The 14,404-nt window shown below is 38.4% G+C and overlaps 1 protein-coding gene across 3 annotated transcripts in view; it reads right to left on the minus strand.

Annotated features, from left to right (window-relative positions):
- med23 (mediator complex subunit 23) overlaps positions 1-14,404 on the minus strand; it is a 120,243-nt gene that overhangs the window by 87,330 nt on the left and 18,509 nt on the right. For 2 of the 3 annotated variants that reach the window (XM_060851267.1, XM_060851259.1), the window contains exons 9-12: positions 12,410-12,522; positions 6,813-6,908; positions 6,299-6,316; positions 5,367-5,567 (exon numbers count right to left, since the gene is read on the minus strand). In XM_060851267.1, the coding sequence (XP_060707250.1) occupies positions 5,367-5,567; positions 6,299-6,316; positions 6,813-6,908; positions 12,410-12,522 (428 nt within the window). The remainder of the gene's footprint in view (positions 1-5,366; positions 5,568-6,298; positions 6,317-6,812; positions 6,909-12,409; positions 12,523-14,404) is intronic. The other variant, XM_060851272.1, reaches the window with a different exon arrangement.

Consider the following 14,404-nt stretch of genomic DNA (forward strand, 5'->3'; position numbering starts at 1 on the left):
TCAACACTTAGCTCAAATATGCTCTCCTATACCCTGCTTTGACAATCTCACTTTTCTATTGCCTTATAAAGGTGGATCAAAATATTTGAGAACACGGTCAGTGACCATTTCTGAAATACTAAATGCTTTCAATCTCTAAGCAGACCAGACCTTGCTTGATTACTCTCACTTGTGCTCATAAAAATCATCCCACTGTTTTTTTTTAACCTTAATGTTGTCTGTCATTTCCCATCAATAATTTCCATATTTCTCATTTGTTTCACTTGCACTACTTGACCATATTTAGGTCTATAGAAACTTCCATTTTTTTTGTAAAATTCAGTTGCATTCTCAATACCTCTGTCTCCAGTTACAATATTTCATCCTATAAATCAAACATGATGCAATCGTCTTGTGCATTACTCATTTTTTGAACCACCATTCTCAACTGTTATTATGTGAAAAAGTGAATTCATTGGTTTTCAGTCCAACATTTATTTTAAAAAATCTCTAAAGCAAATCTAACACGTTTAAGTCACAAGTTTCCAAACATTAACTATAAAGTCACTTACCCTTCAGGCTTTAATACTCAGATCCAAATCAAATATTGCCTATGTTCTTGTTGGATATTCAACATACTGAGCAAAATTTAAATTCACTCATTATACATTCACTTAGAGATAAAAATCAGGCCTACTGATTTAAAACAGATTCTGGATACATCCTAAGAAACATTCTTCTTTTTGACTACAAATGCCATTTTTATTCTGGCCTAAAACATCTTCCCAGAATTAAAGTTGCTATCCCAAACATACTCTCAAATCTCTTAAATTTCTTTTTACTTTTCAACGATCCATGACATATGCTCAATACAATTACATTCCTTATTATTTCTTAGGTATCCAGCACTGCATATAATAGAGTCCCTGAGATTTCTTCATCTATCTTGACCTGAAATTGCTCTGTATCTGCAGAACTAGCAGGAAGGCAGTGCAGGTAAGTCCTGTGATCATCTCCCTCCAAAACAGGTATACCGTTTTGGATACTGTTGGGGGAGGTGGCTCACCAGGGGAAGGCAGCAGTAGTCAGGTTCATGGCACCATGGATGGTTCTGCTATTCAGAACAGCAGGAAAAAAAGAGCGGAAGGGCTATAGTCTTAGGGGATTCAGTTGTAAGGGGAGTAGATAGGCTATTCCGTGGTCGCAAACAAGACTCCCGAATGGCATGTTGCTTCCCTGGCGCACGAATCAGGGTATCTCCGGATCGACTGCAGAACATTCTCAAGGGGGAGGGTGAACAGTCAGTTGTCGTGGTCCACATAGGCACAAATGATCCAGGTCGAAAATCAGGATGAGGTCCTACATGCAGAATTTAGGGAGTTAGGAGCCAAGTTAAAAAGTAGGACCTCAGAGGTAGTAATCTCAGGATTGCTACCAGTACCATGCGCTAATCAGAGTAGGAATGATAGAATAAGCAGGATGCATGGCTTGAGAGATGGTACAGGAGGGAGGGGTACAGATTTTTGGGACATTGGGACCAATTCTGGGGGAGGTGAGACTATTACGAATTGGACAGTCTCCACCTGGGCCAGATTGGAACCAATGTCTTTGGGGGCGCTTTTGCTAACGCTGTTGGGAAGAGTTTAAACTAATGTGGCAAGGGATTGGGAACCAATGAGATGAGAGGACAGTAAGGAAGCAGTAACTAAAGCCTGTAAGGAACGAGATAATGAAGTCAGCGTGACTAAGGGGAAGAGGAGGGAGGGAGCAGATGATGAATACAAAGGGACTGGTGGTCTGAGGTGCATTTGTTTTAATGCAAGAAGTGTAGTAGGTAAGGCGGATGAACTTAGGGCTGGGAGCATGATGTTATTGCTATTACTGAGATTTGGTTGAGGGAAGGATATGAGTGGCAGCTAAACATTCCAGGTTTTCGATGCTTCTGGCGGGATTGAGAGGGAGGTAAAAGGGGTGGAGGAGTAGCATTACTGGTCAGAGGATACCACAGCTATGCGGAAGGAGAGCACTATGGAAGTGAGGCAATATGGGCAGAGCTCAAATAGGAAGGGTGCGGTAACAATGTTGAGGCTGGTCTACAGGCCTCCCAACAGTGAGTGTGAGATAGAGTGCAAATATGTAAACAGATCATGGAAGGATGTAGGAGCAACAGGGTGGTGGTGATAGGAAGTTTTAATTTTCCCAACATTGACTGGGATTCACTTAGTATTAGAGGTCTAGGTGGAGCAGAATTTGTAAGGAACATCCAGGAGGGATTTCTAGAACGGGCGGCACGGTGGCACAGTGGTTAGCACAACTGCTTCACAGCGCCTGTAGACCCGTGTTCAATTCCCGACTCAGGCGACTGACTGTGTGGAGTTTGCACGTTCTCCCCGTGTCTGCGTGGGTTTCCTCCGGGTGCTCCGGTTTCCTCCCACAGTCACAAAGATGTGCGGGTCAGGTGAATTGGCCATGCTAAATTGCCCGTAGTGTTAGGTAAGGGGTAAATGTAGGGGTTGCGCTTCGGCGGGTCGGTGTGGACTTGTTGGGCCGAAGGGCCTGTATCCACACTAAGTCTAATCTAATCTGTAAGTCTAATCTAAACAGTACATAAATAGTACAACTCGGGAAGGGCCTTACTGGTCCTGGTGTTGGGAAATGAGCCCAACCAGGTGGTTGATGTTTCAGTAGGGGATTACTTTACTTATTATTTCTTAGGTACCTAGCACTGCATATAATAGAGTCCCTGAGATTTCTTCATCTATCTTGACCTGAAATTGCTCTGTATTCCATAAGTTTTAGAATACTCATGGACAAAAATGAGAGTGGTCCTAAAGGAAGAGTGCTAAATTGGGGGAAGGCCAACTATACCAAAATTCGGCAGGAGCTGGGGAATGTAGATTGGGAGCAGCTATTTGAATGTAAATCCACATTTGATAGGTGGAAGGCTTTTAAAGAGAGGTTGATTGGAGTACAGGACAAGTATGTTCCTGTGAACATGAGGGATTGAAATGGCAAGGTTAGGGATGACAGGTGAAATTGAGAGACTAGCTAAGACAAAAAGGATGTGTACATAAGGTCTAAGCTACTGAAGACAGACAAAGCTTTGGAAGAATACTGGGAATGTAGCACCAATCTGAAACGAGGAATTAAGAGGGCTAAAAGGGGTCATGAGATACCTTTAGCAAACAAGGTTAGAAAAATCCTAAAGCTTTTTTTTCATACATAAGGACCAAAAGGGTAACTAGAGAAAGGGTTGGCCCACTCAAGGACAAAGGAGGAAAGTTACGCGTGGAGTCAGAGAAAACGTGAGAGATTCTTAACGAGTACTTTGTATCGGTATTCAAAAGAGAGGGACATGATGTATGTTGAGGTTAGGGATAGATGCTTGATTTCTCTAGGTCAAGTCGACATAAGGAGGGAGGATGTATTGGGTATTCCAAAAGGCATTAAGGTAGACAAGTCCCCAGGTCTGGATGGATCTACCGCAGGATACTGAGGGAAGTGAGAGAGGAAATAGCTGTGGCCTTAAGAGATATCTTTGCAGCATCCTTGAACACAGATGAGGTCCTGGAGGACAGGAGAATTGCTAATGCTGTCCCCTTGTTTAAGAGTAGCAGGGTACTCCAGGTAATTATAAATCGGTGAGTCTGACGTCAGTGGGAGGGAAGCTGCTGGAGAAGATACTGAGGGATAGCATCTATTTACATTTGGAAGGAAATTGACTTATCAGTAATGGGCAGCATGGTTTCGTGTAGCGAAGTTAATGTCTTACAAACCCAATAAAATTCTTTGAGGTGATGACAAAGTTGATTGATGGAGGAAGGGCTGCAGATGTCATATACATGGACTTTAGTAAGGCATTTGATAAGGTTGCCCATGGTAGGCTGATGGACTGATGGAGAAGGTGAAGTCGCATGGGGTCCAGGGTGTTCTAGCTAGATGGATAGAGAACTGGCTGGGCAACAGGAGACAGAGTAGTAGTGGAAGGGAGTTTCTTAAAATGCAGGCCTGTGACCAGTTGTGTTTCACAGGGATCTGTGCTAGGACCACAGTTGTTTATGATTTGTATAAATGATTTGGAGAAAGGTATTGGTTGCCTGATTAGCAAGTTTGCAGATGACACTAAGATTGGTGGAGTAGCAGATAGCGAAGGGGACGGTCAGAATACAGCAGAATATAGATAGATTGGAGTGATGGGCAGATGGACAGATGGAGATCAATCCAGGCAAATGCGAGGTGATGCATTTTGGAAGATCCAATTCAAGAGCGAACAATATAGTAAATGGAAAAGTCCTGGGGAAAACTGACAGAGAGAGATCTGGTATTCAGGTCCATTGTTCCCCGAAGATGGCAACGCAGGTCAGTAAAGTGGTCAAGGCAGCATATGACATGCTTTCCTTCATTGGACAGGGTATTGAGTTGGCAGGTCATGTGACTGTTATATAGGAGTTTGCTTCGGCCGCATTTGGAATACTGCATACAGTTCTGGTTGCCATGTTACCAAAAGGATGTGGATGCTTTAGAGAGGGTGCAGAGGAGGTTCGCCAGGATGTTGCCTGGTATGGAGGGCGCTAGCGATGAAGACAGGTCAAATAGGATTAGGATTATTTTCATTAGAAAGATGGAGGTTGAGGGGGGACCTGACTGAGGTCTACAAAATCATGAGAGGTATATACCCACAGGGTGAATAGCAAGAAGCTTTTTCCCCCAGAGTGCAGAACTTAATTACATGGGGCCACGAGTTCAAAGTGAGAGCGGAAAGATTTCGGGGAGATATGCTTGTGAAGTTCTTTTCACAGAGGGTGGTGGGAGCCTGGAATGAATTGCCAGCGGAGTTGGGAGAGGTGGGAATGATAGTGTCATTTAAGATGCACCTAGACAGATACATGAATGGGCAGGCAGCAAAAGGATACAAATCTTTGGAAAATAGGTGACAGGTTTAGATAGAGGATCTGGATTGGCACAGGCTTGGAAGGCCGAAGGGCCTGTTCCTGTGCTGTAATTTTCTTTGTTCTTTTTTTCCTCTTTATTAGGATCTCTTCTATTCTTATCTTGCAAAGTCATGATAGTTCCAAATGCCATATTTAAATGCTATTTTCTGCCATTAGCATCCATGCATAGTCTTGAAGGTATGTAAATTACTATTTCTTTACTGATTCAAAATAAAGAGTTAAAATTTTGCTGCACTTCTTAACAAGGTTAAGAATCTGTCACGGTTATATATTCTCCATGTGGATTTGCAGCCTGCTAATGTACAAATTGAAAGGTGCAAAATGCTGCATAAATTCAACTTATATGATTATTGAGCAAAATCTGAGTAATAAAGCAATCTGAAATTATACATATATATATATATATAACTTGGCATTTCTGTATCCCAAACATACCTTCTGATGAAGTGATAACACCATGTGTGGAAAACTAGCAAATTGAAATAAGACAAAGAAAATGAGCTGACTCGAGAGGTGTTGCCACAATAACTGACTGGTGCCTCCATCATCAAACTTTTCTTCTGTTTCAGAGCGTTCCATAGCATAAACCACTAAATCCACAAGCTGATCTTCCAAAACTGGACAGCGCTGTTTGTGCTGTAAAGTAGACACTTATTACAGAAATGAACATTAAAGACACAAAATTGACTACTTATGCAAAAGAAACTTGACAAAGCATGAAATGCTAACCTAAACACACTGCAATGAGGTATTTCAGAAAGCACCTAATTTGCATGTAGCGTAAAAAAAAGATGCCAAGCACTGCAACGATTTGCCCTCTTCTCCCAAATCTACATGTCCAAAAACTCATGTTTTGTTTTGTATTTTCAATGTCTCAACTTTGGCCAACAAGAAACATAACCACAAGTGCTCTGGTCAACAAATTAGAAGATGATTTTGTTTAATATTTCTTCAGAACCTACATTCTATTACTACCTACATATAAAATTAGCATGCTTTCCATTTATGATGATGAAACTGAAAAAATAAATAAATTGCACTTTCTTTGAAAGCATGCCTTATGAACCCTAACAAAATTACAGCTACTTTGAAAACATCTGTTGATTCCACATTATATTGGCAGTGTAACTACTTTTCACAGGTCAACAACAGAACATTTACTAAACAACTTCTCCATGATGACTATAAAAATCTTAGGTGCAAGAATTGCAACAATCACACATTCTGTAGCAGACAGCGACAGACACCACTGCATTCTCTACGTATACCAGCATGCAGATCTACTTTTATTCTCTAAATGGCATCAGTTGCTACCAAGCAGTCAGCATCTCGTTAGTCACAATACAACAGTAAGATTGTAAACATACCTGAGCAATGTTCAAGGTCTAGAGCATTGTAGGATGGGCAGGACAAGACAGGACAGAACAAAAATAAAGGAAGAAAAAAAGAAAGACATAACAGTGACTATGAGGCCAGCCTCAGGTTGCCCCAGAAAGGTCAAGCCCCACAAAAACCAAAACGTACAAGTTCTAATATTTGAGGCTGGCCTAATAGCTAAAGCAATTTAAATAAAATTCAAATCATGTATTTTTTTACATTAATTCTACTGTAGTTTTCCACAAGATGCTGCATTTAAACATTTTACCATTCCCATCCACAAGGCAATATAAACTAGAAGGCTTCAAAACTTCTTCCCCATCTATTTCAAGTAGCTCAAAAGTAAAATCCATCATAAGAAAGACTAACGCTAACTTATGTTCTGGCTATTTTTGATGAACACTCATTTGCTTATTTAGCCACAGCAACAGAAAAGAGAAAAAGAACAGCGCAGACTAATATTTAGAAGTTAGGTCCATAATAAAATACATGGAGATACAATACCTGCTTGTTCAGACCTAGCATGTTGCAGACCATATCCCTGGAGTAAGGTTGTTCTAAAACATATCTCAACAGAGCAGTCTGTGGGTCAAAAAGATCCTAAGAGAAATAAAACACAGACTGACATTCACTTAATCTTTTTTTAAGGGGATTTCAAACAAATGCTTAAAACTCTATAGCAACTAATGTAATTTTAATAAATTAAATGATGTTGGAAATTTAAAACAAACAAAATGCTAGAGAAATTCAGCGGTGGCAGAATCTGTAGAAAGAGGAACAACATTAACATTTCAAGTTTAGTATGATACTTTGGTTCTGAAAATGAGTCAAATGTGATTTTGAAATTGTTTAGAACAGGTAATTAAACGTCATGAATTATGTGATTCATGATAAACTGAAATATCTAATGGTACATGGATCTTGATTCTTTTATGGTAACTTTGACGATGTTTTGATCAGACAAATGCAACCTACTTCAGAAAAAAAAGTACTCTTTTAACCAGAAAACTTTAATTCTATTTGAATGCTTGTCCCTTTCATTCACTGATTTGTACTGATTTCAATTGCACCCATGATGGCAGACATTTAAAAATATCTGTTGCATTTTAGGTGGCTCACACAATCAAAACAAACGTCTCTCTGGAGAAATGTATACTAAATGGATTGGGCCATCCATCTTTGTTGCTTTTCACAGCATTCAGCATATGGAAACCATATAAATCTATGACAAAGTTTTCTATTCTGAATTATACAGAATGGAATTACATTGGTCCATTGTCAAGTTAAACACTTCGATTTAGTTCAGGATACCTGCCTTTCAACTTGATCCTAAGAGGTTTTCTAATTCAAGTCCTCAACAAGATTCCTTTGTATGATAAACATTTCAAGGCATTAGTAATAATTTGCACTGGAAGCACATACAAGCCTTTTTATATCTGCTTTACATCAGTAGTTTTCTTAAAAAGCACATTAAAATCATATGATCTCATTGGTTTGCAAGTGCAAATAAGATTGAACTATATTTAATAAACAAACTGGTCTTAATTGTTCCCTTAAATGGTTTTGAGATTTTTATGATCAAGTATCAAAAAGGTTCAATATTCTCAAAAATCAACTGCGTGCAAAATTAGATAGCAGTAGATTTGAAACCAACTTATGCATTAGTTACAGAAAATTTAGTATCCCGATCCTGGAAATTGTTCAACGTTACAAATCTAATCCTGCTGAACTAAATTTTTAAATTTGACCCAAAATGTGCAAACATTTTTCAAAAAAACTTTCAACTCCCACAAAATTTATAGTCTGACAATACACGTTGTGGTCTGGGGCACACAATACAGACCAGAAACCAGGATGCCAATCCTGTTTGGTCTGAAAATCTATTTTGAAACTGTTCTATTTCTAAATAGCCATAAACATTATTATATTAAATACATACTTACTGACCATCCAGTCAACATACCCCCAAAGTTTCTTATAAAATAGCTCCAAATTCTTCTGATAAATATCCACTACATTGTTTTAATGCATCCATCCTAAAGTGTGGCGACCAGAACTGGATGCAATTCTCTAGCTTCAGCCTAACTGTGTTGAATCATCTTATGGGCATACATTATACACTTTCAACATTTTCTTAAGATTTTCTATTTGACACTTAACTGCTGGGTATTTTCCTCAATGTTCAGCGCAATTAAAGAAGAATGCTACCATACAAAGGTAAAAGACAATGTATAAGATGAAATCTGAGCTCAAGATGGTACTTAGTGGTAGTTACGTACACACCAAGATAGATAGGCAGGAGGCTGGAAGAACATAGCAAGTCAGGTAGCATCAGGAGGTGGAGACATCAATGCTTCCAGTGTAACCCTTCTTCAGGAATGGGGGTGGTTGTAAGGGGAGCTGCAGATAAAGACTTTGGGGGCGGGGGGGGGGGGAAGCGTTTGGTGAAAGGGGGCAGTGGTGTGGTAGGGATAGGTGAGCACAGGTGGAGGGTACAACCTGGTTGGTCAATGGGAGGAATGAATCCAGATTGGTAGCTGGAAGGAATGGTCAGAGGATTGGTGGTGGTTGGGGTGGTCCAGTAGCTTTTGCATCTTTTACAGTTGCAGGGGAAGGTATCAGTGGCTTCAGTGGATTGGTGGGGATGGTGGCGTGAACCAAGGATTGGCAGAGAGAACGGTCCTTGCGGAAGGAATAGAGGGGTGGAGAGGGGTAGATGTTCTTGGTGGTGGGGTCCGATTAGAGTTGGCGGGTGTTTAAGAATGATGCATTAGATGCGGAGATGATGGCGTGATAGGTGAGGACAAGGGGGAATCTGTCCTTATTGTCGTTGGGGGTGGGGTGGGCTTTTAAGAACAGTGGAGCGAGGAATGGATGAGGTCCGGTGGAGGGCTTTCTGGATGACAGAGGGGAGAAAAGCACGTCGTTCAAAATAGGTGGACATCTTGGATGCCTGGAAGTGGATTCCAGCATGAGGTTTTTTTTTGTCTCTAACAAACTTAAAAACGCAACTGAGAAGAAAATTAAAACATAGCAATATTGTATAACAATTCAATGAATTTTCAAATAAAGTGGCACAATTCAAAAACTAATACTAGCTGAATCCAAAATTAGGCTCCCTGGTTGTACATTACCTCAAACAGCTTGAAATAGATACTCTTCAAAAAAGTTAAAAATCCTACAGACTTACTAATTTTACAGCTCCACATGATGTGCTGTGTCATTGACATGTGCAAGCAGTAACTACCTTGCATTAATTAATAGATGATTTAGAATATTTTATGGTAGCAACTATATAAATAATGATACCTCATTTAAAATAATTGCACAAACAAAATCAGATTTCAGAATGTGTTAAATAGTGCTTGAGCATAATGACAAAACGTACGATGTCAATATGCAATTCAAGACTTCCAAAGTTATAACCTTTAACACCTCTCTAAACTCACAAAAATAAAAATAATTTGTAGGTTAAGCATACACAAGAACCTCGATTATCTGAATATCGACTATCCGTTACATCAAAGAGGTAAGTGTATTTGATTTACCTGTACTGAAGAACATGTGAAAATGCTGGCAAAAACAAAGAAAGACAAGCAGCTCAAGTATCAGTGACTGGATTTTTTTTAAGGTAAGGGTTAGTTACACAGCCCTTTGCAAAAGTAAGAGCTTTCCAGTATAGGGTATCCCTGTCACTTTACCAGGTGATTCACGAAAAAATGGCTGAGAACATAAACGCATGTGCGAGACAGTGCTTCTGTCTTCCTACTGTGGCTCTGAGCTCCCGGAAACTTGTGATCGTAGAAGCTGTTCAGGACCTTGTTTAATGTTGGGATTTCATACACAGTATTTATGCGATGGTAAGTCCTTCTCAGTTTAACTTGTAACTTGCAGAATACAAAGATCAGGTTGCTTAAATAGCAGACTCATTAAAATTATAGATTTGAACAAATTCTCCGGTAGAGCATAGCGTTAGATCACTATGGCTTCCCTTGTTTAAGGTAAAATTGATTATGTGAATAATCAATTATCCTACTGAAATTGGCAGGCACTATTTTGTTTGGATAATCGAGGTTCCTCTGTATTATTTTAACATTTTCTATTTTCGTTATGTAGTGTTACTTCAAAAATATTCCCATTTCACGGTTATGATAAGATTTCTATTAATCTGTTCTTGATAAAAACCACGTAGCATGAAGTGTGGAATTCAAAAAATTGGGAGAACAATATAAATTAATTCAGTCAATCCTCCATAATTACTCAACAGTGAAAGATGGGACCAGTGAAATAAATAAGTCACTTCTACTTGTTATTTTAATGAAAAATGCCAGTAAACATATACAACAACTTTTGTATGGCAGAAGCAGCTCCCTTTAAATTTCAAACAACCTTCATAAAAATAAGAAAGTTCACATACATGCATGAAGAATGTAGACTAAGAGAACTCTTAACGGTAAAGATTCAGAGAAAAATGTCAAAAACAAGAAATTTATCTTGCAAATAGGTACCACTGAATAACCTTGCAAATGATTTTTCTTTTTAACTTGAAGTTCATGAACTATAGTGAAGTGATTGCCTGAAACAAATGTGATGATTCTATGCCTTTAAGAGGTGTATTTTGTCCTTTATTTCCCCATGAAGAAAGGTTGAGATACAGATACCGAGTAACCTACACAAAGCCAATGAGGTAAACAACTTGTGGGAACTTGGGTGCTTTTTAAGAAGTTGGAACAACAGAAGCAGCCTGAATGGGTGGGGTCAAGCTCCCACAGAAGCAGGAATTTTAGTTTTAGCTTTCTGCAGGTGCTAGCTTCTTGAAGTTGGATGGGGAAGCTCTTATTCCTCTGTTATAGTTAAAAGCTGGAACTCTCCTCCTGCTGCTAGAATTACATGTGAGACAATCTACTTTACTGTACTTGTCTTTGCCAAGGGCATGTTTTTGGCATGTTACCATCTTGGAAAAGTTAATTAATAGTAAATATATATTATTTCACTAAACATCTTGAGAGAGTTACAGTTGGGTCAATTCTTTTAATTTTGTCTACATTTAACTATGTGTAAAAACAAAGTGTGTTTTGCTTGAAGTCAAGTATTTGACCAATCAAATTTCAATGGAATGCATAACCTTACACTTACTTTCAAAATAAGAAAAGCTTAGAGTCTAGGCTATCTTCTTAACACATTTTGAAGGAGTTGGTCTGGTCCATATCATACAAAATGTTTCATTTAAGTCAAGAATAAAATCAAGTACCCAATTCTTCTTTCAAGACAGTGTTAGAAATGTACAAACTACTGTAAAATAGTCAACTCAATGGCTCTAAGAATTTTCCAATATGTTACAGCGGCCTGCAATTTGCAAGATATATATCAAGTAACAGACAGAGTTTACTATTATTATTCCTTTCTACGTGACTGCAAAATCAGGATTTAGTACAAATACAAACAATTGTGAAAATCCTGATGCTGTTGACTCTCAATGCTGTGAGATCACAGGCTGTGATCTGGATTAGAATGTGCATCCACCTGCTGAAGCTAGGAATTAGTGAATTCAATTTATCTGGTGACAACATCTTTTACTTCATCTCATTGGCAAGGAACCTCAAAACATTCATTTGGTGAGGTGCAAATGTTCAGTGATAACAATTGTTGTCAAATAGCTAATCTGGTTTTGAAAAAGTGGCGGAATGCTGCTACATGTCACCATTATGGTTTTTTGTTAAAAAGAGTCAAAGTTGTTTCATGTCCAACTTAACATGCCATGCCCCAATATTTACTTCATACTTTGCTTTAGAAGCAATTTGATTATGTATGTATCTCATTTCTTAGTTCCCTGTCAAAGGATTCAATATTATTTGGTCAGTTTGCGAACATCAGTGCAGGGGATCACCAGGAAACTACACTGCAATCAATTGTATGTCAATACTGCCGAAGTTCTTCCTACCAGAAATTGCCAGGTCTCTTAACACACCCATAAGAGGTCAACAATGTGCTCTCTTATTTTGTCATTGACTACAAAACCCAGGTTAAGATTTTGAACATGAGTGAACTTTCTACATGTGTAATCTTTAAAGATATGAATCTAAGACAGCTGTAAAGTTTACCTTGTCATAAGGCAAGAGCCCTCTCAGAGGAAAGCGAAGTGTTGTTGGATCCAGCTTCCAAGAATTACAAATTGCACCAGAATTGTTCACCACTGGCAAAAGACTGCAGCGTCCTAGTCATTAACACATGGAAAGAGAAAGAAAAACAAGAGTGCTCAAAATTATCATTTATCTTTACATTATCCATACCACACTAATAATTCCAGTTTTTAAAACAAAGAAGGAATGAGGTCAAATTATGACAATTCTAAAATTTAGAATACAGGTACCATTTTCTCTTAAAAATCTAAGGGAATTCAATGCAATCCTTGAAAGAACAAATATATATGTAACTAATCAATAAGATAGTTATTGTTTGCTGATTTGATGAAAAGATTTAATGACAATTTACATTTAAAATGGAAAAATGTTCCAAAGCAAAGACATTCCAAAAAAGGATATTGTGTCAAGGAGGAGAGATTAAAAAATAAAGAATTGCAAATGCTGACGATCTGAAACAAAGAAAAACAGAAACTTCTGGAGAAATTACAAGTTTAGTGAAAGATATAAGTTAAGGGAAATGGGACTACCTAGTGTCCTAAAGGTGAGAAGGGTATGGGAGATGATGAGAGAATATTTCAGAGTGTAGGGTCTAAGCAATAGCTTCTACGGTAAAGTTATGCATTGATAGGACAGTAATAGGAATGGAATACTCAACAGGGCTGGGAGGATGGTAATTAGAGATGCAGGCTATATTTAAACATCAAGGAGAATTTTAAATTAGATGTTATAAGATTGGAAGTCTATAATGATTAGATTTCAAATGCACATTATTGATTGTAATAAAGCACTTCGGGATTCCTGAGATTAAGAGGCAGAATTTGAATGCAAGGCTTTCTTTTACAAACAAGTCACAATGCTTGAATGTGGCTTATAGCAAGGTTAGGTACAAGATCTCTGAAGGAGGGCCATTAGATCAGATATGTTAACTCTGCTATCTCTCTACAGACACTGCCAGACCTGCTGAGTTTTCTGGAAATTTCTGTTTTTGTTTGATTTCCAGCATCTGCAGTTTGGAGTGATTTTTTTTAAAACACAAGATGCCGTTTTGGCTAAATTGGAAGCTCATGGAGATTAGGAGGCTGGCCAAAGTAGCAGGAGAATATGTGAATCTGGAGGCATGGATGAAGATTTCAGTAAAAGACAAACTGAGGTTGAAAATCTGAACAGCAATATTCCAGATTGCCCCAGCATATAACTTTTGTGGTGGATATCTCAGAATCTCAGCTCAGTGTCAAAAAGACCTAGAGTGCAAATAATCTAGTTCAATCTGAGAAAGTAACAGAGGAAGGGGAATAAGACATCACAATGGTGACTTAATTACTCTTATCAAATGTGGTACAAGTTAATTTGCCACCACTAATCTTGTTCCAACAGAAATCATGGTCTTGGCTCAAGAGTGCAACAGCATTTTTAAATGATTGCTTTAGTTCAAATTTCTTCAAGTCAAATCATGTAATATGTAGTTTTAAAACACATTAAATTTGCATTTTGCAACATTATGTACATTAGAGTACAAATTATTCAATAACTAAAATAACAATCAGTAGACTACATATGGTGAGAAAAATTATTATGACAGCTAAACCATCGCTTCCCAGAAGGTTACTAAGCTCTTTTCTAACGGAATCCACAGCCCTGGCAAAAACCTGTTCTTTCTACCCTTCTACTTGTTCAATTTTTGATATTTCATTTCTCCTTTGCTATTTTCCTTTAAGTGCTCATGCAATCTCAGAGTCAGATTCATCCTTTAATCCTATATTTAATAGAGCTTCCTTGTCCTCAACAGTATCACTTCTAAGTTACCCACATATGCCTTCCATTGAATCAGGGACATTTAATATTTTTTCTCCGTAACCCATTTTCCCTGGTTGCATTGTTCTTCATAAGCAGTTCACTTGTAACAACTCCCAATACTGAAGCAACAACATTGACTCATATGTCAATACTACCTTC

Source organism: Hemiscyllium ocellatum, chromosome 3, assembly GCF_020745735.1.
Source record: "Hemiscyllium ocellatum isolate sHemOce1 chromosome 3, sHemOce1.pat.X.cur, whole genome shotgun sequence".
Taxonomy (NCBI): domain Eukaryota; kingdom Metazoa; phylum Chordata; class Chondrichthyes; order Orectolobiformes; family Hemiscylliidae; genus Hemiscyllium; species Hemiscyllium ocellatum.